The sequence below is a fragment of the Colobus angolensis genome, unplaced genomic scaffold, assembly GCF_000951035.1.
Source record: "Colobus angolensis palliatus isolate OR3802 unplaced genomic scaffold, Cang.pa_1.0 Scaffold7, whole genome shotgun sequence".
Taxonomy (NCBI): Eukaryota; Metazoa; Chordata; class Mammalia; order Primates; family Cercopithecidae; genus Colobus; species Colobus angolensis.
This window is the reverse complement of record NW_012120709.1, coordinates 18,181,055-18,199,548: the sequence shown is the minus strand read 5'-3', so window position 1 is coordinate 18,199,548 and position 18,494 is coordinate 18,181,055. Positions and strand designations below refer to the sequence as shown.

General features: G+C 43.9%; 1 protein-coding gene across 5 annotated transcripts in view; it reads left to right on the top strand.

Moving 5' to 3' along the window:
* The first annotated feature begins 9,353 nt into the window (after positions 1–9,353).
* PPP2R1B (protein phosphatase 2, regulatory subunit A, beta) overlaps positions 9,354–18,494 on the top strand; it is a 41,525-nt gene continuing 32,384 nt past the window's right edge. For 4 of the 5 annotated variants that reach the window (XM_011926712.1, XM_011926711.1, XM_011926715.1 and 1 more), the window contains exons 1-5: positions 9,354–10,003; positions 10,862–10,952; positions 11,346–11,446; positions 15,178–15,410; positions 16,265–16,412. In XM_011926712.1, the coding sequence (XP_011782102.1) occupies positions 9,611–10,003; positions 10,862–10,952; positions 11,346–11,446; positions 15,178–15,410; positions 16,265–16,412 (966 nt within the window). In that variant the 5' untranslated portion in view covers positions 9,354–9,610. The remainder of the gene's footprint in view (positions 10,004–10,861; positions 10,953–11,345; positions 11,447–15,177; positions 15,411–16,264; positions 16,413–18,494) is intronic. The other variant, XM_011926713.1, reaches the window with a different exon arrangement.

Sequence of the window (18,494 nt, the reverse complement as noted above, 5' to 3'; positions counted from 1 at the left end):
TTTTTTCGATGATATGTTGGGGGAACCTAGAAGGAGTCAATAGGCAGAGATGAGAACAGGATGTAGTCAAAGTTGTTTCACTTTATAAAAAATAAGTTATTTATTTATTTAGAGATGGGGTCTCACTATGTTGCCCAGGCTGGCCTCAAACTCTTGGGTTTAAATGATCCTCCTGCCTCAGCCTCCTGAGTAGCTGGGGCTATAGGCACTTGTTTCAGTTTTGTATCACCTTCTCAGTCCACTTCCAGTCACCACAGCCTGGACAGTGTCCTAGCAGAACAGTGTGCAGCTGGTACATGCAGTGTTTGTAGGGGCTTTTCTAGAACACTGGGGGCCTCCAGCTAATTTTAACCACATAGCTAAATCAGAGAGGGAGATGATTTCCTGAAGTCCTAGAAGTTAGTGGAAATTCCGGTTTCTGATTACAGTCCCAGCTGGATTTCTGCCGAAATGTGACTTTTGTGTCCAGGGGATCTTGGCACTGGTCCTTTCTTACTCCTGTGACTTTTCTCCTACCAGTTCTGCTGAGCAGATCAGAAAAGGAAATGGGAAAGAATACCATCTTCAGGGGAGACCAAGGGCAAAAGCTTTCAGGGGAACAGGAATATTTTAAGTTGGCCCTGTTGTCGCTAAATCAAACCTCTGTCTAGTTGGATCCTGGGGGCAGTGTGCCCAGCTGCTGAAAGCTACTACTTATGTTGGCCGGGTCTAGCACAAGACATAGTGATAAGTGGCCGGGCATGGTGGCTCACGCCTGTAATCCCAGCATTTTGGGAGGCTAAGTGGAGAGGACTGCGTAAGCCCAGGAGTTCGAGACCAGCCTGAGCAACACGGTGAGACCCTGTCTTTATTTTTTTTCTTTTAAAAAAAATGAGAGAGAAGAAAGAAATCTGGACTCTACCCTGTGGATATAGCAGAGCTAGACAGGGAATAGCAGGGCAGGAGTTACTTATCATACACATCTGTGGATGCCACAGGAAAGATAGCCAGGGCCAGGCAGAGGGTGCAGTCTGTAGCATGGTAAACCAAGAGCTAAAAGGTTTGCTTATTTCAATAGGTAATAACCTTCATGGTTCAAAATTCAAAAAGCCTAAATGCAATGTGGTATTCTAGAGTGAGTTCTGCAATAGAAAAAGGACATTAGTGGAAAAATGGGTGAAATTTGAGTAAAATCTGGAGTTTAGACAAAGTACAAATGGAGATGCTGCATAATGAAAATTTTCCCTTCCACCTTTGTTCCCCAGGCACCCTGTTACCTTGCTGTAAACAAACAATGTTATTCATCATGTGTATCCTTCTAGAGTTTTTTGTACATATACAAGCACAGGTGTGTGCATTCTATTTTACACAAAAGGTAAGATACTATTGATAAAATGTACACTATTCTGGCCCTTGCACCTTCTTTTTTTTTTTTTGAGACAGAGTTTCACTCTTGTTGCCCAGGCTGGAGTGCAATGGTGCGATCTCAGCTCACCGCAACCTCCACCTCCCAGGTTCAAGCGATTCTCCTGCCTCAGCCTCCCAAGTAGCTGAGATTACAGGCATGCGCCACCACACCCAGCTAATTTTGTATTTTTAGTTGAGACAGGGTTTCACCATGTTGGTCAGGCTGGTCTCGAACTCCCGACCTCAGGTGATCTGCCCACCTCGGCCTCCCAAAGTGCTGAGATTACAGGCATGAGCTACCTGCACCCGGCCTCCTTGCTATTTTTGTTTGTTTGTTTGTTTTTAAATAAGATATGGCTGGGTATGGTGGCTCATGCCTGTAATCCCAGCACTTTGGGAGGCCGAGATGGGCTGATTGCTTGACAAGCCCAGGACTTCAAGACCAGCCTGCGCAACATGGCCAAACCCCGTCTCTACAAAAAATACAAAAATTAGCCAGGTATGGTGGTGTACACCTGTCATCCCAGCTACTTGGGAGGCTGAGGTGGGAGGATCACTTAAGTCCAGGAGATTGAGGCTGTGGTAAGCTGTGATCATGCTACTACACTCCAGACTGTAACAGAATGAGACGCTGTCTCAAAAAAAACAAAAACAAAAACAAAACCCAACAAAGATGATTTTCATATTAGCCATTTAGCAGCTATGCTTTTTCACTTATCACTGTAACAAAGTATTTTTTTCCGAGTGGTATACAGCCTCTGGCAAGATAACGGGGGTTCTGGCCTGAGAACATTAGAGCCCTTTGAGAGTACTCAAAGGCCTAAGGCTTTTGAGAAAGGTCACCATGCCTGTTTGTTCTTCAGGTCTTCCATAGCTTAAATCTACCCTTGTGACGCCCATAATCCCAGCACTGTGGGAGGCTGAGGCGGGTGGATCACCTGAGTTCAGGAGTTCGAGAGCAGCCTGGCGAAAATGGTGAAACCTCGTCTCTATTAAAAATACAAAAATTAGCCGGGCATGGTGGCACATGCCTGTAATCCCAGCTACTCGGGAGGCTGAGGCAGGAGAATCACTTGAACCCAGGAGGTGGAAGTTGCAGTGAGCTGAGATCGCCCCATTGCACTACAGCCTGGGTGACAAAGCAAGACTCAGTCTCTGGAAAAAAAAAAAAAATATATATATATATATATATATATACACACACATATATATACCCTTGTGGCTAAAGGAGATACTAACTCTGACTGCTGTTCTTAGATAACTGGGGCCTGTACGCCTTGAACATAGGTCTCCAGATGTACTCTCTTACGTTTGGCATGGGCATCAGATTCAGTGAGCCCTTGATAATAAATAACACAACTTCTAACATCTGCATGGTGCTTTCCACTAACAAAGCACCTTTCATCATGGCTGTCACTCCTCACAAGTCTGAGAGGTAAAAGCTCTATTTTACTGATGAAAAAAAATCTTCTAGAACAGGTATTCTACTCTGTAAATCATGTACCCCTTTCATTCTTTCATGTGGGTCCTTTCTGTTGCCAAAGTTCAATTGATTGGAATATTTTCCTATTTGTTCCCACTTCCTCAGTAGATAAAAACTGTTAATGGATAGTATCTGAGTGCTTTCTCTTGCCAGGTACTACCTATGCACTTTATATGAATTATTTAATCTTTTTAACAACCACATGAGGTAAGCTCAACAGCTCCACTGTATAAATGTAGAAACCAAGATTCAGAGAGGTTAAGTTATTTGCCCAAAGTCACACAGCTAGTAATTGGTAGAGGTGGGATTTGAATCTATATCTTCCTGACTCCAGGGTATACTCTCCTAACCATTGTACGTACTATTGTGAAAGGTAACTGAGTGTCCTCTTTCTTTTTTTCTTGCTCTATTGCCCAGGCTGGAGTGCAGTGGTGCGATCATGGCTAACTGCAGCCTCTGCCTCCCAGGCTCAAGCGATTCTCCCACCTCACCCTCCCAAATAGCTGGTACTACAGTCAGGCACCACTGTGCCCAGCTAATTTTTGTATTTTTTGTAGAGATGAGGTTTTACCATGTTGCCTAGGCTGGTCTCAAACTCCTGAGCTCCAGAGATCTGCCCACCTGGACTTACCAAAGTGCTGGGATTACAGGCATGAGCCACCTCACACCTCACCTGGCTGTCCTGTTTCTTTGATTTGCTCTTCCCAAGAATTCAAGCAAAGTTTTCCTTGGAAATCCAATACGTTTGTTGTATATGGTGATGATCTGTGGAACAGAGGTAGGAGATGGAGGAGGGAGTAGCAATAATCCCTGATTATGAGTTCTGCACCTGCTTCTGATTTATTGGGACTTCAGGTAAAGTTCTTTTCTCTTTGTTGGGGTATTCCCACCCATAAAAATGGGATTAAAAATTTGCCATGAAGAAAACACAGAAGAAAAAGAAGACTAAAATACTGAGCTGAAATTGAGGGGAAAATATTTGAGTTGCACAGAATGGTGACATACTTTGCATAAATACAAATTTAAAACATCTTTAATGCTATGGTGATAATCACTACTTTGCAATGAATTAAGTACAGCCCTCAGAATCAGTTTACCAGGGTCATCTTGCCAAATGAAGATAGTTGGAAAATGCCTCTGTGTGCCTCAGGTCTGTCATCCACCCCTGTCATCCACCACTCCCTTGATGTCCCTTTTTTGGGGGGACAACCGTCTGAATCTGCCCTGAGACACTTAGAGGTCTCCTGCACTTGGCCTTCTTGCACAGTGGGGTGACTGTGGAGCAGATCAGCCTTTGAATGAGCACCTATTTGTAAAGCTCTTTGGTTGTGAGGGACATGCAAGCTTAATAAACATGAGGCAAGGGGCTAGAGAAGATGACAGTGATGTCACTTCGATCCTCATTACTGATGCTTTTCTTTTTCCCAGTGGCGCTATCTTGGCTCACCACAACCTCTGCCTCTTGGGTTCAAGCGATTCTCCTGCCTCAGCCTCCTGAGTAGCTGGGATTACAGGCATGCGCCACCACGCCCAGCTAATTTTTGCATTTTTAGTAGAGATGGTTGGTTTTCACCATGTTGGCCAGGCTGGCCTCAAACTCCTGACCTCAGGTGATCCGCCCACCTCGGCCTCCCACAGTGCTGGGATTACAGGGGTGAGCCACATGCCCAGCTGATAACTGATGCTTTTCTGATGTGACTTTGAGAGCTGTTAACATGAATAAGAGTTGATGGCCATTGATCCCATCTGTCTGTACTTCCTATATTCTTGATGCTTTGTCTTATAGGAACCGGGCAAATCTAACTCAGTCTTCCTTTGATTCACACTGGATGAGTGAACTGCATGTGGGTGTCAGAACTCAGTGCTTTTGTACTGAAGATGTCACCTTGTTACCTGAGAGCTGCCTTAAATCCTCAGCCTAATCTTAGCTGTTGCCTCTGGCATTCCCTGGTTATTAGTTTCTTGTGGGTTGTGTGTGGGAAGTGGAGAGGAGACCTGAGGGAGGAATAGAGAGAGAATACGGAAATACCCGGAAATACCTCAGTGCCACAGTACTGTATTGGTAGTGCTTGGCTAAATTCCAGAAGTCCAGCAAAAGAGGGCCTACCTTTTTTATTTTATGTATTTATTTTTTAGAGACAGGCTCTGTTGCCAGGCTGGAGTGTACACATGTGATCATAGCTCACTGTAGTCTCGAACTCCTGGGCTCAAGTGATCCTCCCACCTCAGCCTCCTAAGCAGCTGGGACTATAGGTGTGCCAGCACACTCTGCTATTTATTTTCTTTTTCTTTTTCTCTTTCTCTCTCTTTCCTTCCTTCCTTCCTTCCTTTCTTTCTTTCTTTCTCTCTTTCTTTCATTCTCTCTCTCTCTTTCTTTCTTTCTTTCTTCTTTTGAATCTGGCAAAACCCACAGCCTATAGATTCAGAATTGCTTATTGATAAGTCATTTGATTTCTTCTGGACACAGGTGGCCTCCAAAGACTTTCAGACTCTACCTGAGCAGATGCTTGTTTATAGACATGGAAATTATTTTTCCAGATGAACTTTTAAAATCGATGGTTTTCAAGTATCAATGCACACTAGACTCACCCAGTGGACACTGTAAACCATCTGGCCCCATTCTTTTTTTTTCAGACGGAGTCTTACTCTGTCATCCTGGCTGGAGTGCAGTAGCGTTATCTCGGCTCACTGCAACCTCTGCCTCCCAGGTTCAAGCAATTCTCCTGCCTCAGCCTCCCAAGTAGCTGGGATTACAGGTGCCTACCACTACACTCGGCTAATTTTTGCATTTTTAGTAGAGACGGGGTTTCACCATGTTAGCCAAGCTGGTCTCAAACACCTGACCTCAGGTGATCTACCCATTTCGGCCTCCCAAAGTGCTGGGATTACAGGCATGAGCCACTGTGCCCAGCCTGGACCCATTCTTAAGGACTCTAATTCAGTAAGTCTGGGTTGGAGGCCAGAAATCTGCATTTTTAACAGGCATCTTAGGTGATTCAGATGGTCAACCTTAGAATTTGGCCCAGGTTTTGAACTAACCTTTTTTCTGCTGCAGTCTGTTTTAATCACCTTCATTGAAGGATTTATTAGCATCTCCATGTTTATTACCTGTTTCATTCTCATAGCATCACAGCAACTCAAGCAGGAAAAAGAGGTGGTTAGTTCCATTTTATGGGGTGTAAGGGGGTGGAAGGTGGGATTGAGGCACTGGGAGGTAGGTCATGATGAGTCAGAGACAGACGGGAACTCAAGTCCAAAATTGATGACTCTCAAAACAGGCAATTTTCTGAGGCCTATTTTCTCAGCTTGTGATTTTATATTTAATCATAGTTATTCCCTGAATCTCCAGTTCATTGTACTTGGGTGAGCAAAGCGTATTTGTATTTTAAACAAAGTAATTTAGCATCAAGGTGCCAGTTTTTGTTAGTATATCAAGGCTCTCTTAAGCTTGAGTTAATATCGAAAAAAGTATTGTGGAACTGACTTAATCTGCTTCTCTCTGTGCATGCTTCCTTTATTATTTCTGAAGACTTTTTTTTTTTTTTTTTTTGAGACAGGGTCTCACTCTATCACTCAGGCTGGAGTGCAGTGGCAGTCAGCTCACTGCAGCCTCGACCTCCCAGGCTCAAGTGATCCTCCTACCTCAGCCTCCTGAGTAGCTGAAACTAGGCATGTACTACAAGCCCAGCTAATTTTTGTGTTTTATTTGTAGGAATGGGGATCTCACTATGTTGCTAGGACTGGTCTTGAACTCCTGGACATAAGCAATCCTCCTATCTCGGCCTCCCAAAGTGCTGGGATTACAGGTGTGAGCCACTGAACGTGGCCAAGACTTTTTTTTCTTTTTTTTGAGACAGGGTCTTGCTTTCTTACCCAGGGTGGAGCGCAGTGGTGTGACATCAGCTCACTGCAGCCTTAACCTCCTGTGCTCAAGTGATCCTCCCACCTCAGCCTCCTGAGTAGCTGGGACTATAGGTGCACACCACCACATCCTGCTAATTTTTTTTTTTTTTTTTGGTAGAGATGGGGTTTTGCTATGTTGTCCATGGCTGGTCTTGAACCCCTAAGCTCAAGTGATCCATCTCGTGCACCACTGCCCCAGGTGAACTTTTTACATAAAGTATAAGGGAACAGATTTCTCCTCTCAATGCCTACAGGAATCCCCTCTGATCTTCTAACTGGTAAATTACTAACTTAAAAAATCTCGGCCGGGCACGGTGGCTCAAGCCTGTAATCCCAGCACTTTGGGAGGCCGAGACGGGAGGATCACGAGGTCAGGAGATCGAGAACATCCTGGCTAACACGGTGAAACCCCGTCTCTACTAAAAATACAAAAACTAGCCGGGCGAGGTGGCGGGCGCCTGTAGTCCCAGCTACTCGGGAGGCTGAGGCAGGAGAATGGCCTAAACCCGGGAGGCGGAGCTTGCAGTGAGCTGAGATCCGGCCACTGCACTCCAGTCTGGGCGACAGAGCGAGACTCCGCCTCAAAAAAAAAAAAAAAAAAAATCTCTTAGCCCTCTGTCTCTCAAAGTTAGGTAGTATTAAATATATGAATCCATTTTTAGCCTGGGCAATATGGTGAGACTCTGTCTCCATACACACACACACGCGAAGCTGAATGTGGTCGCACATGCCTATACTCCTAGCTACTCAGGAGGCTGAGGCTGGAGGATTGTTTGAGTCCAGGAGTTTAAGGTTACAGTAAGCTATGATCGTGCCACTGCACTCCAGCCTGGGAAACAGAGCAAGATGCTGTTTCTTAAAAACACACACACAACAATAATTTTTTAAAATCCTGAAAACTCTCAGTTAAATCATTATTGTTATTATTATTATTATTATTTTAGAGATGGGGGTCTTGCTATGTTGTCCAGGATGGTCATGAACCCCTGGGCTCAAGTGATCCTCCCACCTCAGCTTCCCAAGTAACTGGGAGTACAGGCATGCATTACCACGTTTAGCTAAATTGTTTTTATTATGCTGTGGTTCTTTAAATTTACAAATATAAAGTAGGAAATAATGTGCTTTTATTTCTAGTTCTTATACAGCTACAAAAACCACAAATTTACAAATTAAATACAAATGAAACCACAAAATGAATACTATTCAATTAAAAATATTACAGTAATTTAACATGACAAATGATGTATTTTGCTAAAACTATCATCCCTCGTATTGTCCCCTGCTATAGCTCAGCTTCTTTTGTGTTCAACATGCCTATGCCACCAAATGACTCGTGATATCTTAATTTTCTCACCATTTTTCTCTGTTACAACTACCAAATAGTGCAATCTCATGATGTCATTTGGCTTTCATTTTGTGCATGAAAGTATCATTCTTATTTTAAAACCACCTCTGTTCTTTTCTCATTATCCCAGAACAATAAAGGCAGCACTAAAACACACATGTAAATGTAGGTGCTGAAATTGTGTGGCAATACTGAGTTGTAAGGTGGTCACCCAAATAATTCAGAATATGCTTATGCAAATCTAAAGAATATGAAAATGAAAATAAAATGAAAACCCTAGAGAATACATCCACAAACATAATTTGAGAAAAACTGTTCGGGTCTGCTGGTTCCCAAACTTTCATTACTATCAAAGGCTCTATCTATTGTGCTTACTTCCAAGCACCTCATTCATACATTCAGTTCATTCATTCACAGGCTCTATTGTGCTTACTTCCAAGAACCCTATTTATTTATTTATTTATTTATTTTTGACACAGGGTCTCACTCTGCCGCCCAGATTGGAGTACAGTGGTGCGATCCTGGCGCACTGCAACCTCTGCCTCTGGGGCTCAAGAGATTCTTATGTCAGCCTCCTGAGTAGCTGGGACTACAGGTGCCTGTCACCAGCCCAGCTAATTTTGTATTTTTAGTAGAGACGGGGTTTCACCAAGTTAGCCAGGCTGGTCTCAAACTCCTGGCCTCAAGTGATCCGCCCGCCTCGGCCTCAGAACCCCATGTTTTAAAAAAGTCTGTCTCCTACACTGCATTAATAGTTTCATTAATCAGGCACATAGAATTACCATTTCGGAGCTTTGGATCACCATATGTAGTTATCACTCCAAGCTGCTTAAATTCCAGTCTAAAACAAACAAAACATTCTAATTATTCTGTGCTACCCTGACAAGGGTAAGTGAAAACTTTCCATTCAGGTTTGTAAGAACGAGCTCCCAGACCTCCACCTCTTCCCCTTGCTGCCTCTGAGGACTCTTGGAGGTCTAGGGAGGCCAGTTTGGATTTTCTTGCTCAGGGGATTAAAGCTTGTCCTAGTTTTGCTTCATTGTTGTACTTCTAGCATGCTAAAGAGCTAAAAAATGGGAGGAAGAAAATACAACAGAAGGCACCATTCCAGTACCAAACTGAAAAGAAACACAAAAACAAGAGAGCAGCATGTTTTTAACAGCTTGCGTGGAAAAAATATTGACTGGGGAGTTTGGACAGCACTGTTCATTTTCTCTCACCGCCCGCGTTATTTGTCTTACGGAGCAGGAGCCAGATACCATTCTGGAGAACAGGGCGAGGGAAGAGGTGGAGGGGTTCTGTGGAAGCTTGAGGCTGAGCGGAGAAATTAGGGCTGAGATCCAGTGGCTCAGGGCCAGGATGAAGTCAGGGGAGGTGCTAAAGCCTTTTTCCTCCTGGCCTCAGGCACTCTCTTTGGTCCGCCTGAGTCTTAAGCGGGAACAGCGCGGATCACTCAGGTAGGTCCCTGGCCCCTTCAGACTACAACGAGCCGGATGAATCCCTGTACCTGTTTCTTTCGGCTGGGGAAAGGACGCAGGGGTTCCATTCGCTTTCTCAGCCCACCCGTCTTCTTGAGTTCAGACCTACAACTCCTGCAGTGGGGGTCGGAAGGGAGTCTTAATCATCGGGACAGAAACTCAGCTCCCCAACCTCTGCTAAACCCGCGTGGCGGCCTTCTTCCCTGCTGCCTGGGCGCGGGGCGGGGCCTGGGCGCGGGGCGGGGCTTGGGCGCCGGACGGGAGGCGGTGACCAGCAGCAGGAGGAGAAAGAACATGGCGGGCGCATCGGGGCTCGGGACCGGCCCAGGAGCAGCCGGTGGAGATGGAGATGATTCGCTATATCCAATCGCGGTTTTAATCGACGAGCTCCGCAATGAAGACGTGCAGGTACTGGACTGAGGCCGGGGAGCCGAGGCGAGACCGGCTGGTCGCGTGGTAGAGAAGGGGGAAGGCCTGCGCCGCGGTGGGGGTGGCCGGGGTACCGAATGAGCCGGACTCGTAGCAGAAACTTGAAGGGGAGGCAGGGAAAGCTCTGCGAGGGGCTGTGGTGACACGCCTCTACCCTCCCGGAGACCTCTCTAGTACCCCTGCTTTGGACCCCCTAAGGGGTCCGCCCGGAGCCTTGCCTTTCCAGGGCGGTTGTCGGGGAACCCGCTTCCCGCCTGGGCGCCCTATCCGGGCCGTGAGGTGGCCGCGTCTCGTAGGCAAGGGAGCTGGAGAAGCGCGGTGCCGGGCCGAGACGGGGCTGGAGCGGCTGAGGGGCGCAGGATGCCCAGAAGCCCTTTGAAGTGACTCGGAATCCCTTCATCTGGGCTTGGAACTGGCTCGTCTTGTTGGGTAGAAAGAGGGGGGTGGGATGGCCGATTCACCTGGACGAGTAGTTGTATCCGCTCTGCGGGAACTTTTCTTTGAAACCACAGGCGTTGTATTCAACCGTTTCACCTGCTTCACCACTGCCAAAGTGCTCTCTTTTTAAGGTTATCTTACTTCCTGGGTGTTGTATTGTCTTTCATTCATTTCTCTTCCGGGCCCTTCTGAGTGTTTCTCCTAGGAAATCTTCCGCCGGCTAGTGAGGCCGAGTTACACTCCTCCGTCCTATGAGGTGCCTTAACAGTAAAATCTAAGTGAAAGGCTATCTTCATTCTTACCTCTGTGTCATTATTTCACCTGTTAGTACCTTTTGTCTTTTGATCTAAATTCAACCGTTTCTTTACATTGTTCTTCTTTCTACTTTCTTTTCTGAAGCTCCGACTCAACAGTATTAAGAAGTTATCAACAATTGCCCTAGCACTTGGAGTAGAAAGGACGCGAAGTGAATTGTTGCCATTCCTTACAGGTATGTGAATCTTTGTTTAAAGAAAGGCAGGGACATTCCATTTTCCAGGGACTTTCAACACTGACTTTTTTAGTTTGTTACCCACATTAAAATGAGCCAGGTGCTTTCTGTGCAAAAGACACAGAACAGAGGATATTATTAGTTGTGGTTAGATATATTCAAACATCAACCATTTAGCTGTTGGGAAAGTAATTGATATGGGAGTATGAATTTCTAATTCGTTGTACAAAACAGATCCAGGAAGATGGTTGATTGAGGAGAAGGAAGAAAATGCTGTTAGGATCTTGACTGGGCCACCTTACCCGTCGCATAGTGAATCTGTTCCTAGTTTTGTGTCAGTGTCCAGCTATGTGAGAGCTATCCATGTTGATGAGTCCCTGTTGTCACTTCCAGATACAATTTATGATGAAGATGAGGTACTATTAGCTCTTGCTGAGCAGCTGGGAAATTTCACTGGCCTAGTGGGAGGTCCTGACTTTGCCCACTGTCTGCTGGTGAGTATTTATAAGCTGCCTACCCTCCTAGAACTTTTGCAGTAAAAATGATACACAGTTTGGTGATAGACACACTGCAGCATTTTTTATGCAGATCTTTTTATGGGCAGATAGTCATGTTAGTCATTGAGAGAAGAAATAATATAGGCACTTTGGACTCAACCCTTCTTTTTTTTCTGTGAATAAGAGAACTTCGTCCTTTTCTGCATCTGTAGACTTGTTAGTTTAGATGGAGGTAAAAAAAAGGATTTAATTGTTTTTATGGTTCCCCCGCGTGATGTTGGAAACCTTAATTCTCACCTGGCAGCATTTTGTCTTTGTCAATGTAACTTTTGCTTCTGACTTTCTGAGTTTGATGAATTTGGTTCAATTTAATTGACATTTATTAAGAGTCTACTTTATCAGACACATCGTAATTTACAATGTTAATGTTGAAAAAGACCAATGTGAGGGGGCTTGGTGGCACAAGCCTGTAGTACCAGCTACTTAGGAGGCTGAGATGGGAGGATCACTTGAGCCCAGGAGTTTGAATCCAGCCTGGGCAACATAGTGAGATCCCCATCTCTTAAAAAAAAAGAAAATGACCACCAAAGTGAATTGAATGAGGTCCCTTGCCTTTGTGTGTCAGCAAATAATTACTATGCAGTCTTAAATGGAAATATGTAAGTACCTACAAAATACCCTACCCACGTAATAGAGGGGAGAAAGGGATTCACTCAGGGTGATCAAGGAAGACCTTGGGAGATGATGTCTGAACTAGGTTTTAAAGGATGACCAGGAATTCAACAGATGGACAAGGTAGGGATGTATGCGTCAGGGCTTTCAATACTAGGTAGTAATACTGATTCTGGTGATTTCTATCTCTAGTTCTCGTTTTTCCATGGAACTCCTGAGGTAGATTGATTAATAGATAAGTATGAATATGTAGATATAGATACATATATTTCTATGTATACAGGCCTGTGCTTTTGTCTACTTGAATGTCAAACAGGTATTTCAAACTTAACATACCCAAAACAAAACTTAGCTCTATCCCCCAAATACACTTCTCATTTAGTTGTTCCACTTCAGTAAATGGTATCACTATCTTCCCAGTTGGACAAGCCAAAACCTAGAATATATTCTTGAATTCTCTTTCCCTTCTTCCCCACATCTAATCCATTAGTAATTCCTATAGAGTCTGCATATATTTCAAATCAGTCCACTTTCTTCCATCCCTTGTATTACCAGCCTAGTCCAGACCATCATCTTTCCTCTAGATTGCTGTAGTAGCTTCCTAACAATGCTTTCCACTCTTGTCTCTCACCCGACCCTTACAGTTCACGTCACCCAGCAGATGGCTCATTCTCTGCCATAGCTCTTAGAAAATCCAAATTCTGTACCTTAGCTTATAAGGCTTTTTATGACCTTCCTCTATAGGATTATCATATGCCTAGTGGTACTGCATGAGAAGAGGTCACAGTAGGCAGGGACAGAGCGCAAAAGGCCTTGATAATCTCTTATATTCACATTGGTCATCTTTCTGTTCTTTGAACTAACCTAGCTCATTATTCCCTTAAGACCTTTGCCCTGGGTCTTCCCTCTAATGAAAAGCTCTTTCAAGCTTTCAGTGCCTGGCTCCTTGTCATTCACGAATCTACTTCAATGCATCTCCTCAGGGAGGTTTTCCCCAACCACTCAACTTGAAATAGCCTCCCAATCATCCCTTACCACATCATCCTACTCCTTTTTTCTATAGAGTATTCATCACCAAACGGTTTTCTTGATTGATTGTTGTCTTACTCCATTAGAATGTAAATGCCACTAGAGTGAGGAAGCTTGTCTGCTTTGTTTCTTCTGTGTCCCCAGTGCTAGATACAACAATAATCCTGTATTGAGAAAATGAATTTCAGAGGCTTGGAAGCATGAAACAGACTGGGTTCAAAACTGCTGGAGTGTGGCTGGGTGTGGGGGCTCACACCTGTAATCCTTGCCTTGGGAGGCCAAAGCAGCAGGAGGATTGCTTGAGCCCAGGAGTTCAAGACCAGCCTGGGCAACATAGTGAGACCCCAACTCTTAAAAAAAAAAATAGCTGGGCATGGTGGCATGTGTCTGTAGTCCTAGCTACTCGAGAGACTGAGGCAGAAGGACAAGGAGTCTGAGGCCGCACTGAACCATGATTGTGCCACTGCACTTTAGCCTGGGCAACAGAGCAAGACCCTGTCTCTTTAAAAAAAAAAAAAGAACTGCTGGAATGTGAAGCGTTGAGGTTGGGTAGGCAGAGTGGTCATCAAGGGCCAGGCAGAGTTCAAATCAAGAGACCACTCATAAGCAATTCTCAGGAGCATGGCCTCATCCTGTGGTAATGATAGCTATTATCCAGTGGTACTGCAGGAGAGGGGGTTACAGTAGACAGGGGACAGATCATGAAATGCCTTGGCAAGTGAGAAACAGTATCTTTTTAATGGGTTTCTGAAATGCCTTCTAGGAAAGCTGAATACTCTCTACCTGTGTGTATCAAACAATTTTTAAAATATATTATTAGACACACTTCTTTTCTTTAACTCATTTATGCTTCTGTTTCATTCTTGGTTAGTTCTATATATGGGTTTTATGCTTTAAAATCTGTAGCTCATGGCATGTGTAGAATCTACCTGGACTACATGCAAACTCAGTAAGGCAGACGTTCAGAGAGCCAGCCTGTTTATACTTTTTACTAGGCCATGCCATATTCAGTTACTGCTCCTAATCTGGATCCTCCACCCTGTTTGGCCTCTTCTGTTTCTAAAGCTGTAAGCAAGGTGTCCTATCATCTCTGTACTTTTCTTTTCTTTTTTTTTTTTTTTTGAGACCAGAGTCTCACTCTGTCACCCAGGCTCAAGTGCAGTGGCACAATCTCAGCTCACTACAACCTCCGCCTCCTGGGTTCAAGCGATTCTCATGCCTCAGCCTCCTGAGTAGCTGGGATTACAGGCATGTGCCACCATGTCTGGCAAATTTTTGTATTTTTTGGTAGAGACAGGGTTCCACCATGTTGGCCAGGCTGGTCTCGAACTCCTGACCTCAGTGATCTGCCCACTTCGGCCTCCCGAGGCCTGGGATTACAAGCGTGAGCTACCTTGCCCGGCCAGTCTCTGTAGTTTTCACTTGATTGTTCTGTCGGAAACTCCTTCCTGCCCTATGGCTAATGGAAAGTTGCTGAATGTGTTCTGAAAAAAGCAATTTTGTACTCAGCATTTTGTAGGTTGGATAAAAGGATGGAATGGAGATAGTGGATAAGCATTGCTTGCACCTCTGGGAGTGGTAGAATGATACTGAAAAGGCTGTGGACTCAGTGACCTGACAAGTTGTTATCCTGTATTTGTGGTGCCTAATGTTGGTCATATTTTTGTACTTACTCTTGAGGAAATATACAGGATCCTGTCTGAATTTGGCTGTGTATCTTTTAAACCTAGTGATTCAGCTCACAGTAATATTAATATTGTGTCAAGTCTCTTACACTGTGTCATTTGTAGACACCATCTGGGAATTGCCATCTGGGACACGAGATCTTGGCTTTTCTACAGAAGTCGTGTCTTCAGGTTGGCTGCACCATATGTTATCACTGTGTGAGCTGAAAGTAACCATTTGGTATGATGCAGCTAACATTCTGGTTACGTGTACCACCTCCCTTCAGTCACTTTAAAAGGTGATTATCTGTTTCTAACCTGATTCAATAAGTTTTCTCTGGTTTTTCTTTTGAATCCATTCAGCCTCCTTTGGAAAATCTGGCAACTGTGGAAGAGACTGTTGTTCGTGACAAGGCTGTGGAGTCCCTGAGACAGATCTCCCAGGAGCATACTCCTGTTGCTCTGGAAGCTTATTTTGTACCTCTGGTGAAACGCCTAGCAAGTGGGGATTGGTTCACCTCTCGCACGTCTGCATGTAGTTTGTTCAGCGTTTGCTATCCCAGGGCATCAAATGCTGTTAAAGCAGAAATCAGACAGTAAGCTCTGGTGTTTTTTTGCTTTGTTAAAGCAGAAATCAGACAGTAAGCTATGAGTTATTTGGGATTACTGGGGACTTGTAGCTGACAGTTTACATAGTACATTGTTACCAATGAGTGGCTGATACTAGGATAGTAGGTTTTATGACATCTTTTTTTTTTTTTTTTTAAGAGATAAGGTCTTGCTCTGTTGCGCAGGCTGGAGTGCGGTGGCACAATCATAGCTCACTGCAACCTTGAACTCTTGTGCTTAAGTGATCCTCCAGCCTCAGCCTCCAAGTAGCTAGGACTGCTAACATACACCACTGTGCCTGGCTAATTTTTAAAAATTTTTTCTGGCTGGGTGCAGTGGCTCATGCTTGTAATCCCAGCACTTTGAGAGGTTGAGGTGGGAAGATTGCCTGAGCTCAGGAGTTCAAGGCTAGCTTGAGCAACATAGTGAGACCTTGTCTCGACTAAAAAGAAAAAAGAAATTAGCTGGGTATGCCTGTATTCCTGCTACTCAGAAGGCTGAGGTGGGAGGTTCACTTGAGCTCCCCCCAGCAAAAAAAAATATTTTTTGGGTATAGATAGGGTCTTGCTATGTTGCCCAGTCTGCTTTCATTTCCTGGCCTCAGGCAATCCTACCTGGGCCTCCCAAAGTGCTTTGATTACAGGTGTGAGGGACCATGTCTGGCCTGTGATGTCATTTTTTATTATTCAGTTGAATATATTTTATTTTTGTTACTTCTATGACTAGAAGCCCAGTCACTGATTATTGTAAGATAAAACCTCTACTAGCCTGTCTATGTGTATGGGGGCAGGTTTAGTCAGTGTTACTTGATGAGAAATACCTTCATTGTTTTATGTTGCAGGCAATTCCGTTCCTTGTGCTCAGATGACACACCAATGGTACGACGTGCTGCTGCTTCCAAATTGGGTGAATTTGCAAAAGTTTTGGAATTAGACAGTGTGAAAAGTGAAATTGTTCCACTCTTCACTAATCTAGCTTCAGATGAACAGGTAAACTCAGTATTTAAGGGACATAGATATGCTCCTTTCCTCTAAATTTTCAGAATTTCTTTGGGGAGTTTTAGTTTTCTTGTTAGGATTCTTTTTGCAGAATTAGTGCTGATTCTGGCCTGGTTAAAGTGTAACATGCTCACCTCAGTGTTCTTATGTTTCTTTCTTAACCAGACCATGATTTCTCTCTTACATTAGCAGCTGTTAAAAGAGTAGGGAGTCAGAGAGGAAATGGGAGCCATAATTAGAAAGGAAGACCAAAGCTGCTTGGAGGGTAACATACCTTTGGGAATTGCTGGCTGTATTGTAATATGAGGGAGTAATGGTTCCTGGAATTTTTGACTTTTCAGATAAATAAGCTTAGAATGTGTTAGGAAAGCTATTTGACCCTCTGCTTCCTCTATAGTAGTGTATGGGATTACTTCACATGATCGTATTTAATTCCGAAGATCTAGGTCTCTTTGGTGTAGAAATAACAATAAAACTAGCAAACATGTAAATGAAGTACTTAATTTTTCTCTGCCTTTAAGTAGTTATTTGTATTAAGTAATTCAGTCCTTACAACAGCCCCATGAGATAGCCCATTTTACACATTAGAAAACAAAGGCACAGAAAGTTTAAGTAACTTGCTCAAGTTTGCATAGTGGAGTCAGAATTTAAATCTAAGTGGTTTGGCTCAAGAATTTGTGCCCTTCACAGCTAGACTGTACTGCTGCTCTGTAATGGTGCTTAGGAGGATGAGTTCCCAGAGTTCCTGGACTCCGGAAGAGTCCTTTTGGGCTTTTAATTTGCTTGTTACCTGCCCTAAGATCGCTTCATGTGTACAGGACCACAAGCCCCAGGACACATACTGATGAGTCTCATTTTCAGATCCTAAATCTAAAGATCCAAATCCTATTTTCAAAATAATTTTAAAAATTTATTTGAATTTTTATTCTAATACTAAATGTACAAAATAAATGTATAACTTAATGAACTATTATAAGGTGATACCAGCTTGTTAACTGTCACCTATGATAGGAGACATCACTTTCACAGCCACTATCCCAGAATCCCTCCATGGATTCCCTTTCAAACACAATCCCTTCCTTCCTCTTCCACTTGCCACTCTGTTTCTTTAAGAGTACATTATCCTAACTTTTATGATAAATACAGCCTTAGTTTTCTTTGCATTTTTTTTTTTTTTTGACAGTCTCACTCTGTCACCAGGCTGGAGTGCAGTGGCGCAATCTCGGCTCTCTGCAACCTCTGCCTCCCGGGTTCAAGCGATTCTCCTGCCTCAGCCTCTTGAGTATCTGGGAGTACAGGCGCGTGCCACCATGCCCAGCTAACTTTTGTATTTTTAGTAGAGACGGGGTTTCATCACGTTGGGGTTTCATCATCAGGATGGTCTTGATCTCTTGACCTCGTGATCTGCCCACCTTGGCCTCCCAAAGTGCTGGGATTATAGGCATGAGCCACTGTGCCTGGCCTTCTTTGCACTTTTATTACCCAGATGTTATAGTTTAAAACAGTGCTTTTCAACAGAAATATAATGTAAGCTACATGTTAATTTTAAGTTTTCTACTGGCCATGTTTTTAAAAGTAAAAAGAAATAGGCAAAATTAGTATTTGTATTCAACCAAAAATTTCCAAAATCTTATTATTTGAGTGTAAATAATGTGTACTAGCCACATTTCAAGTCTTGGCATGAGATGATGATGGTAATAGGGTGGTAGTGAAGATAGTGAAGATGGAAAGGATCTGGATGTCAGTTTGGAAGTGGGATCAATAGGACTTAGTATTATTGGATTGGATGAAGGGGAGAGGAATCAAGATCCCCTAGGATAGTTTGCTTGAGCAACTGGGTGGATGGTGGTGCCATCGTTAAGATGGAGAAAATTCTGGGAGGAGGAACGGGTATAGGAGAGAAAACGAAGTTCTGGAAGAGAAGTAATTTTTTTTTTTTTTTGAGATAGAGTTTCACTCTTGTTGCCTAGGCTGGAGTACAATGGCATGATCTCAGCTCACTGCAACCCCTGCCTCCCAGGTTCAAGTGATTCTTTTTTTTTTTTTTGAGACAGAGTCTTGCTCTGTCGCCCG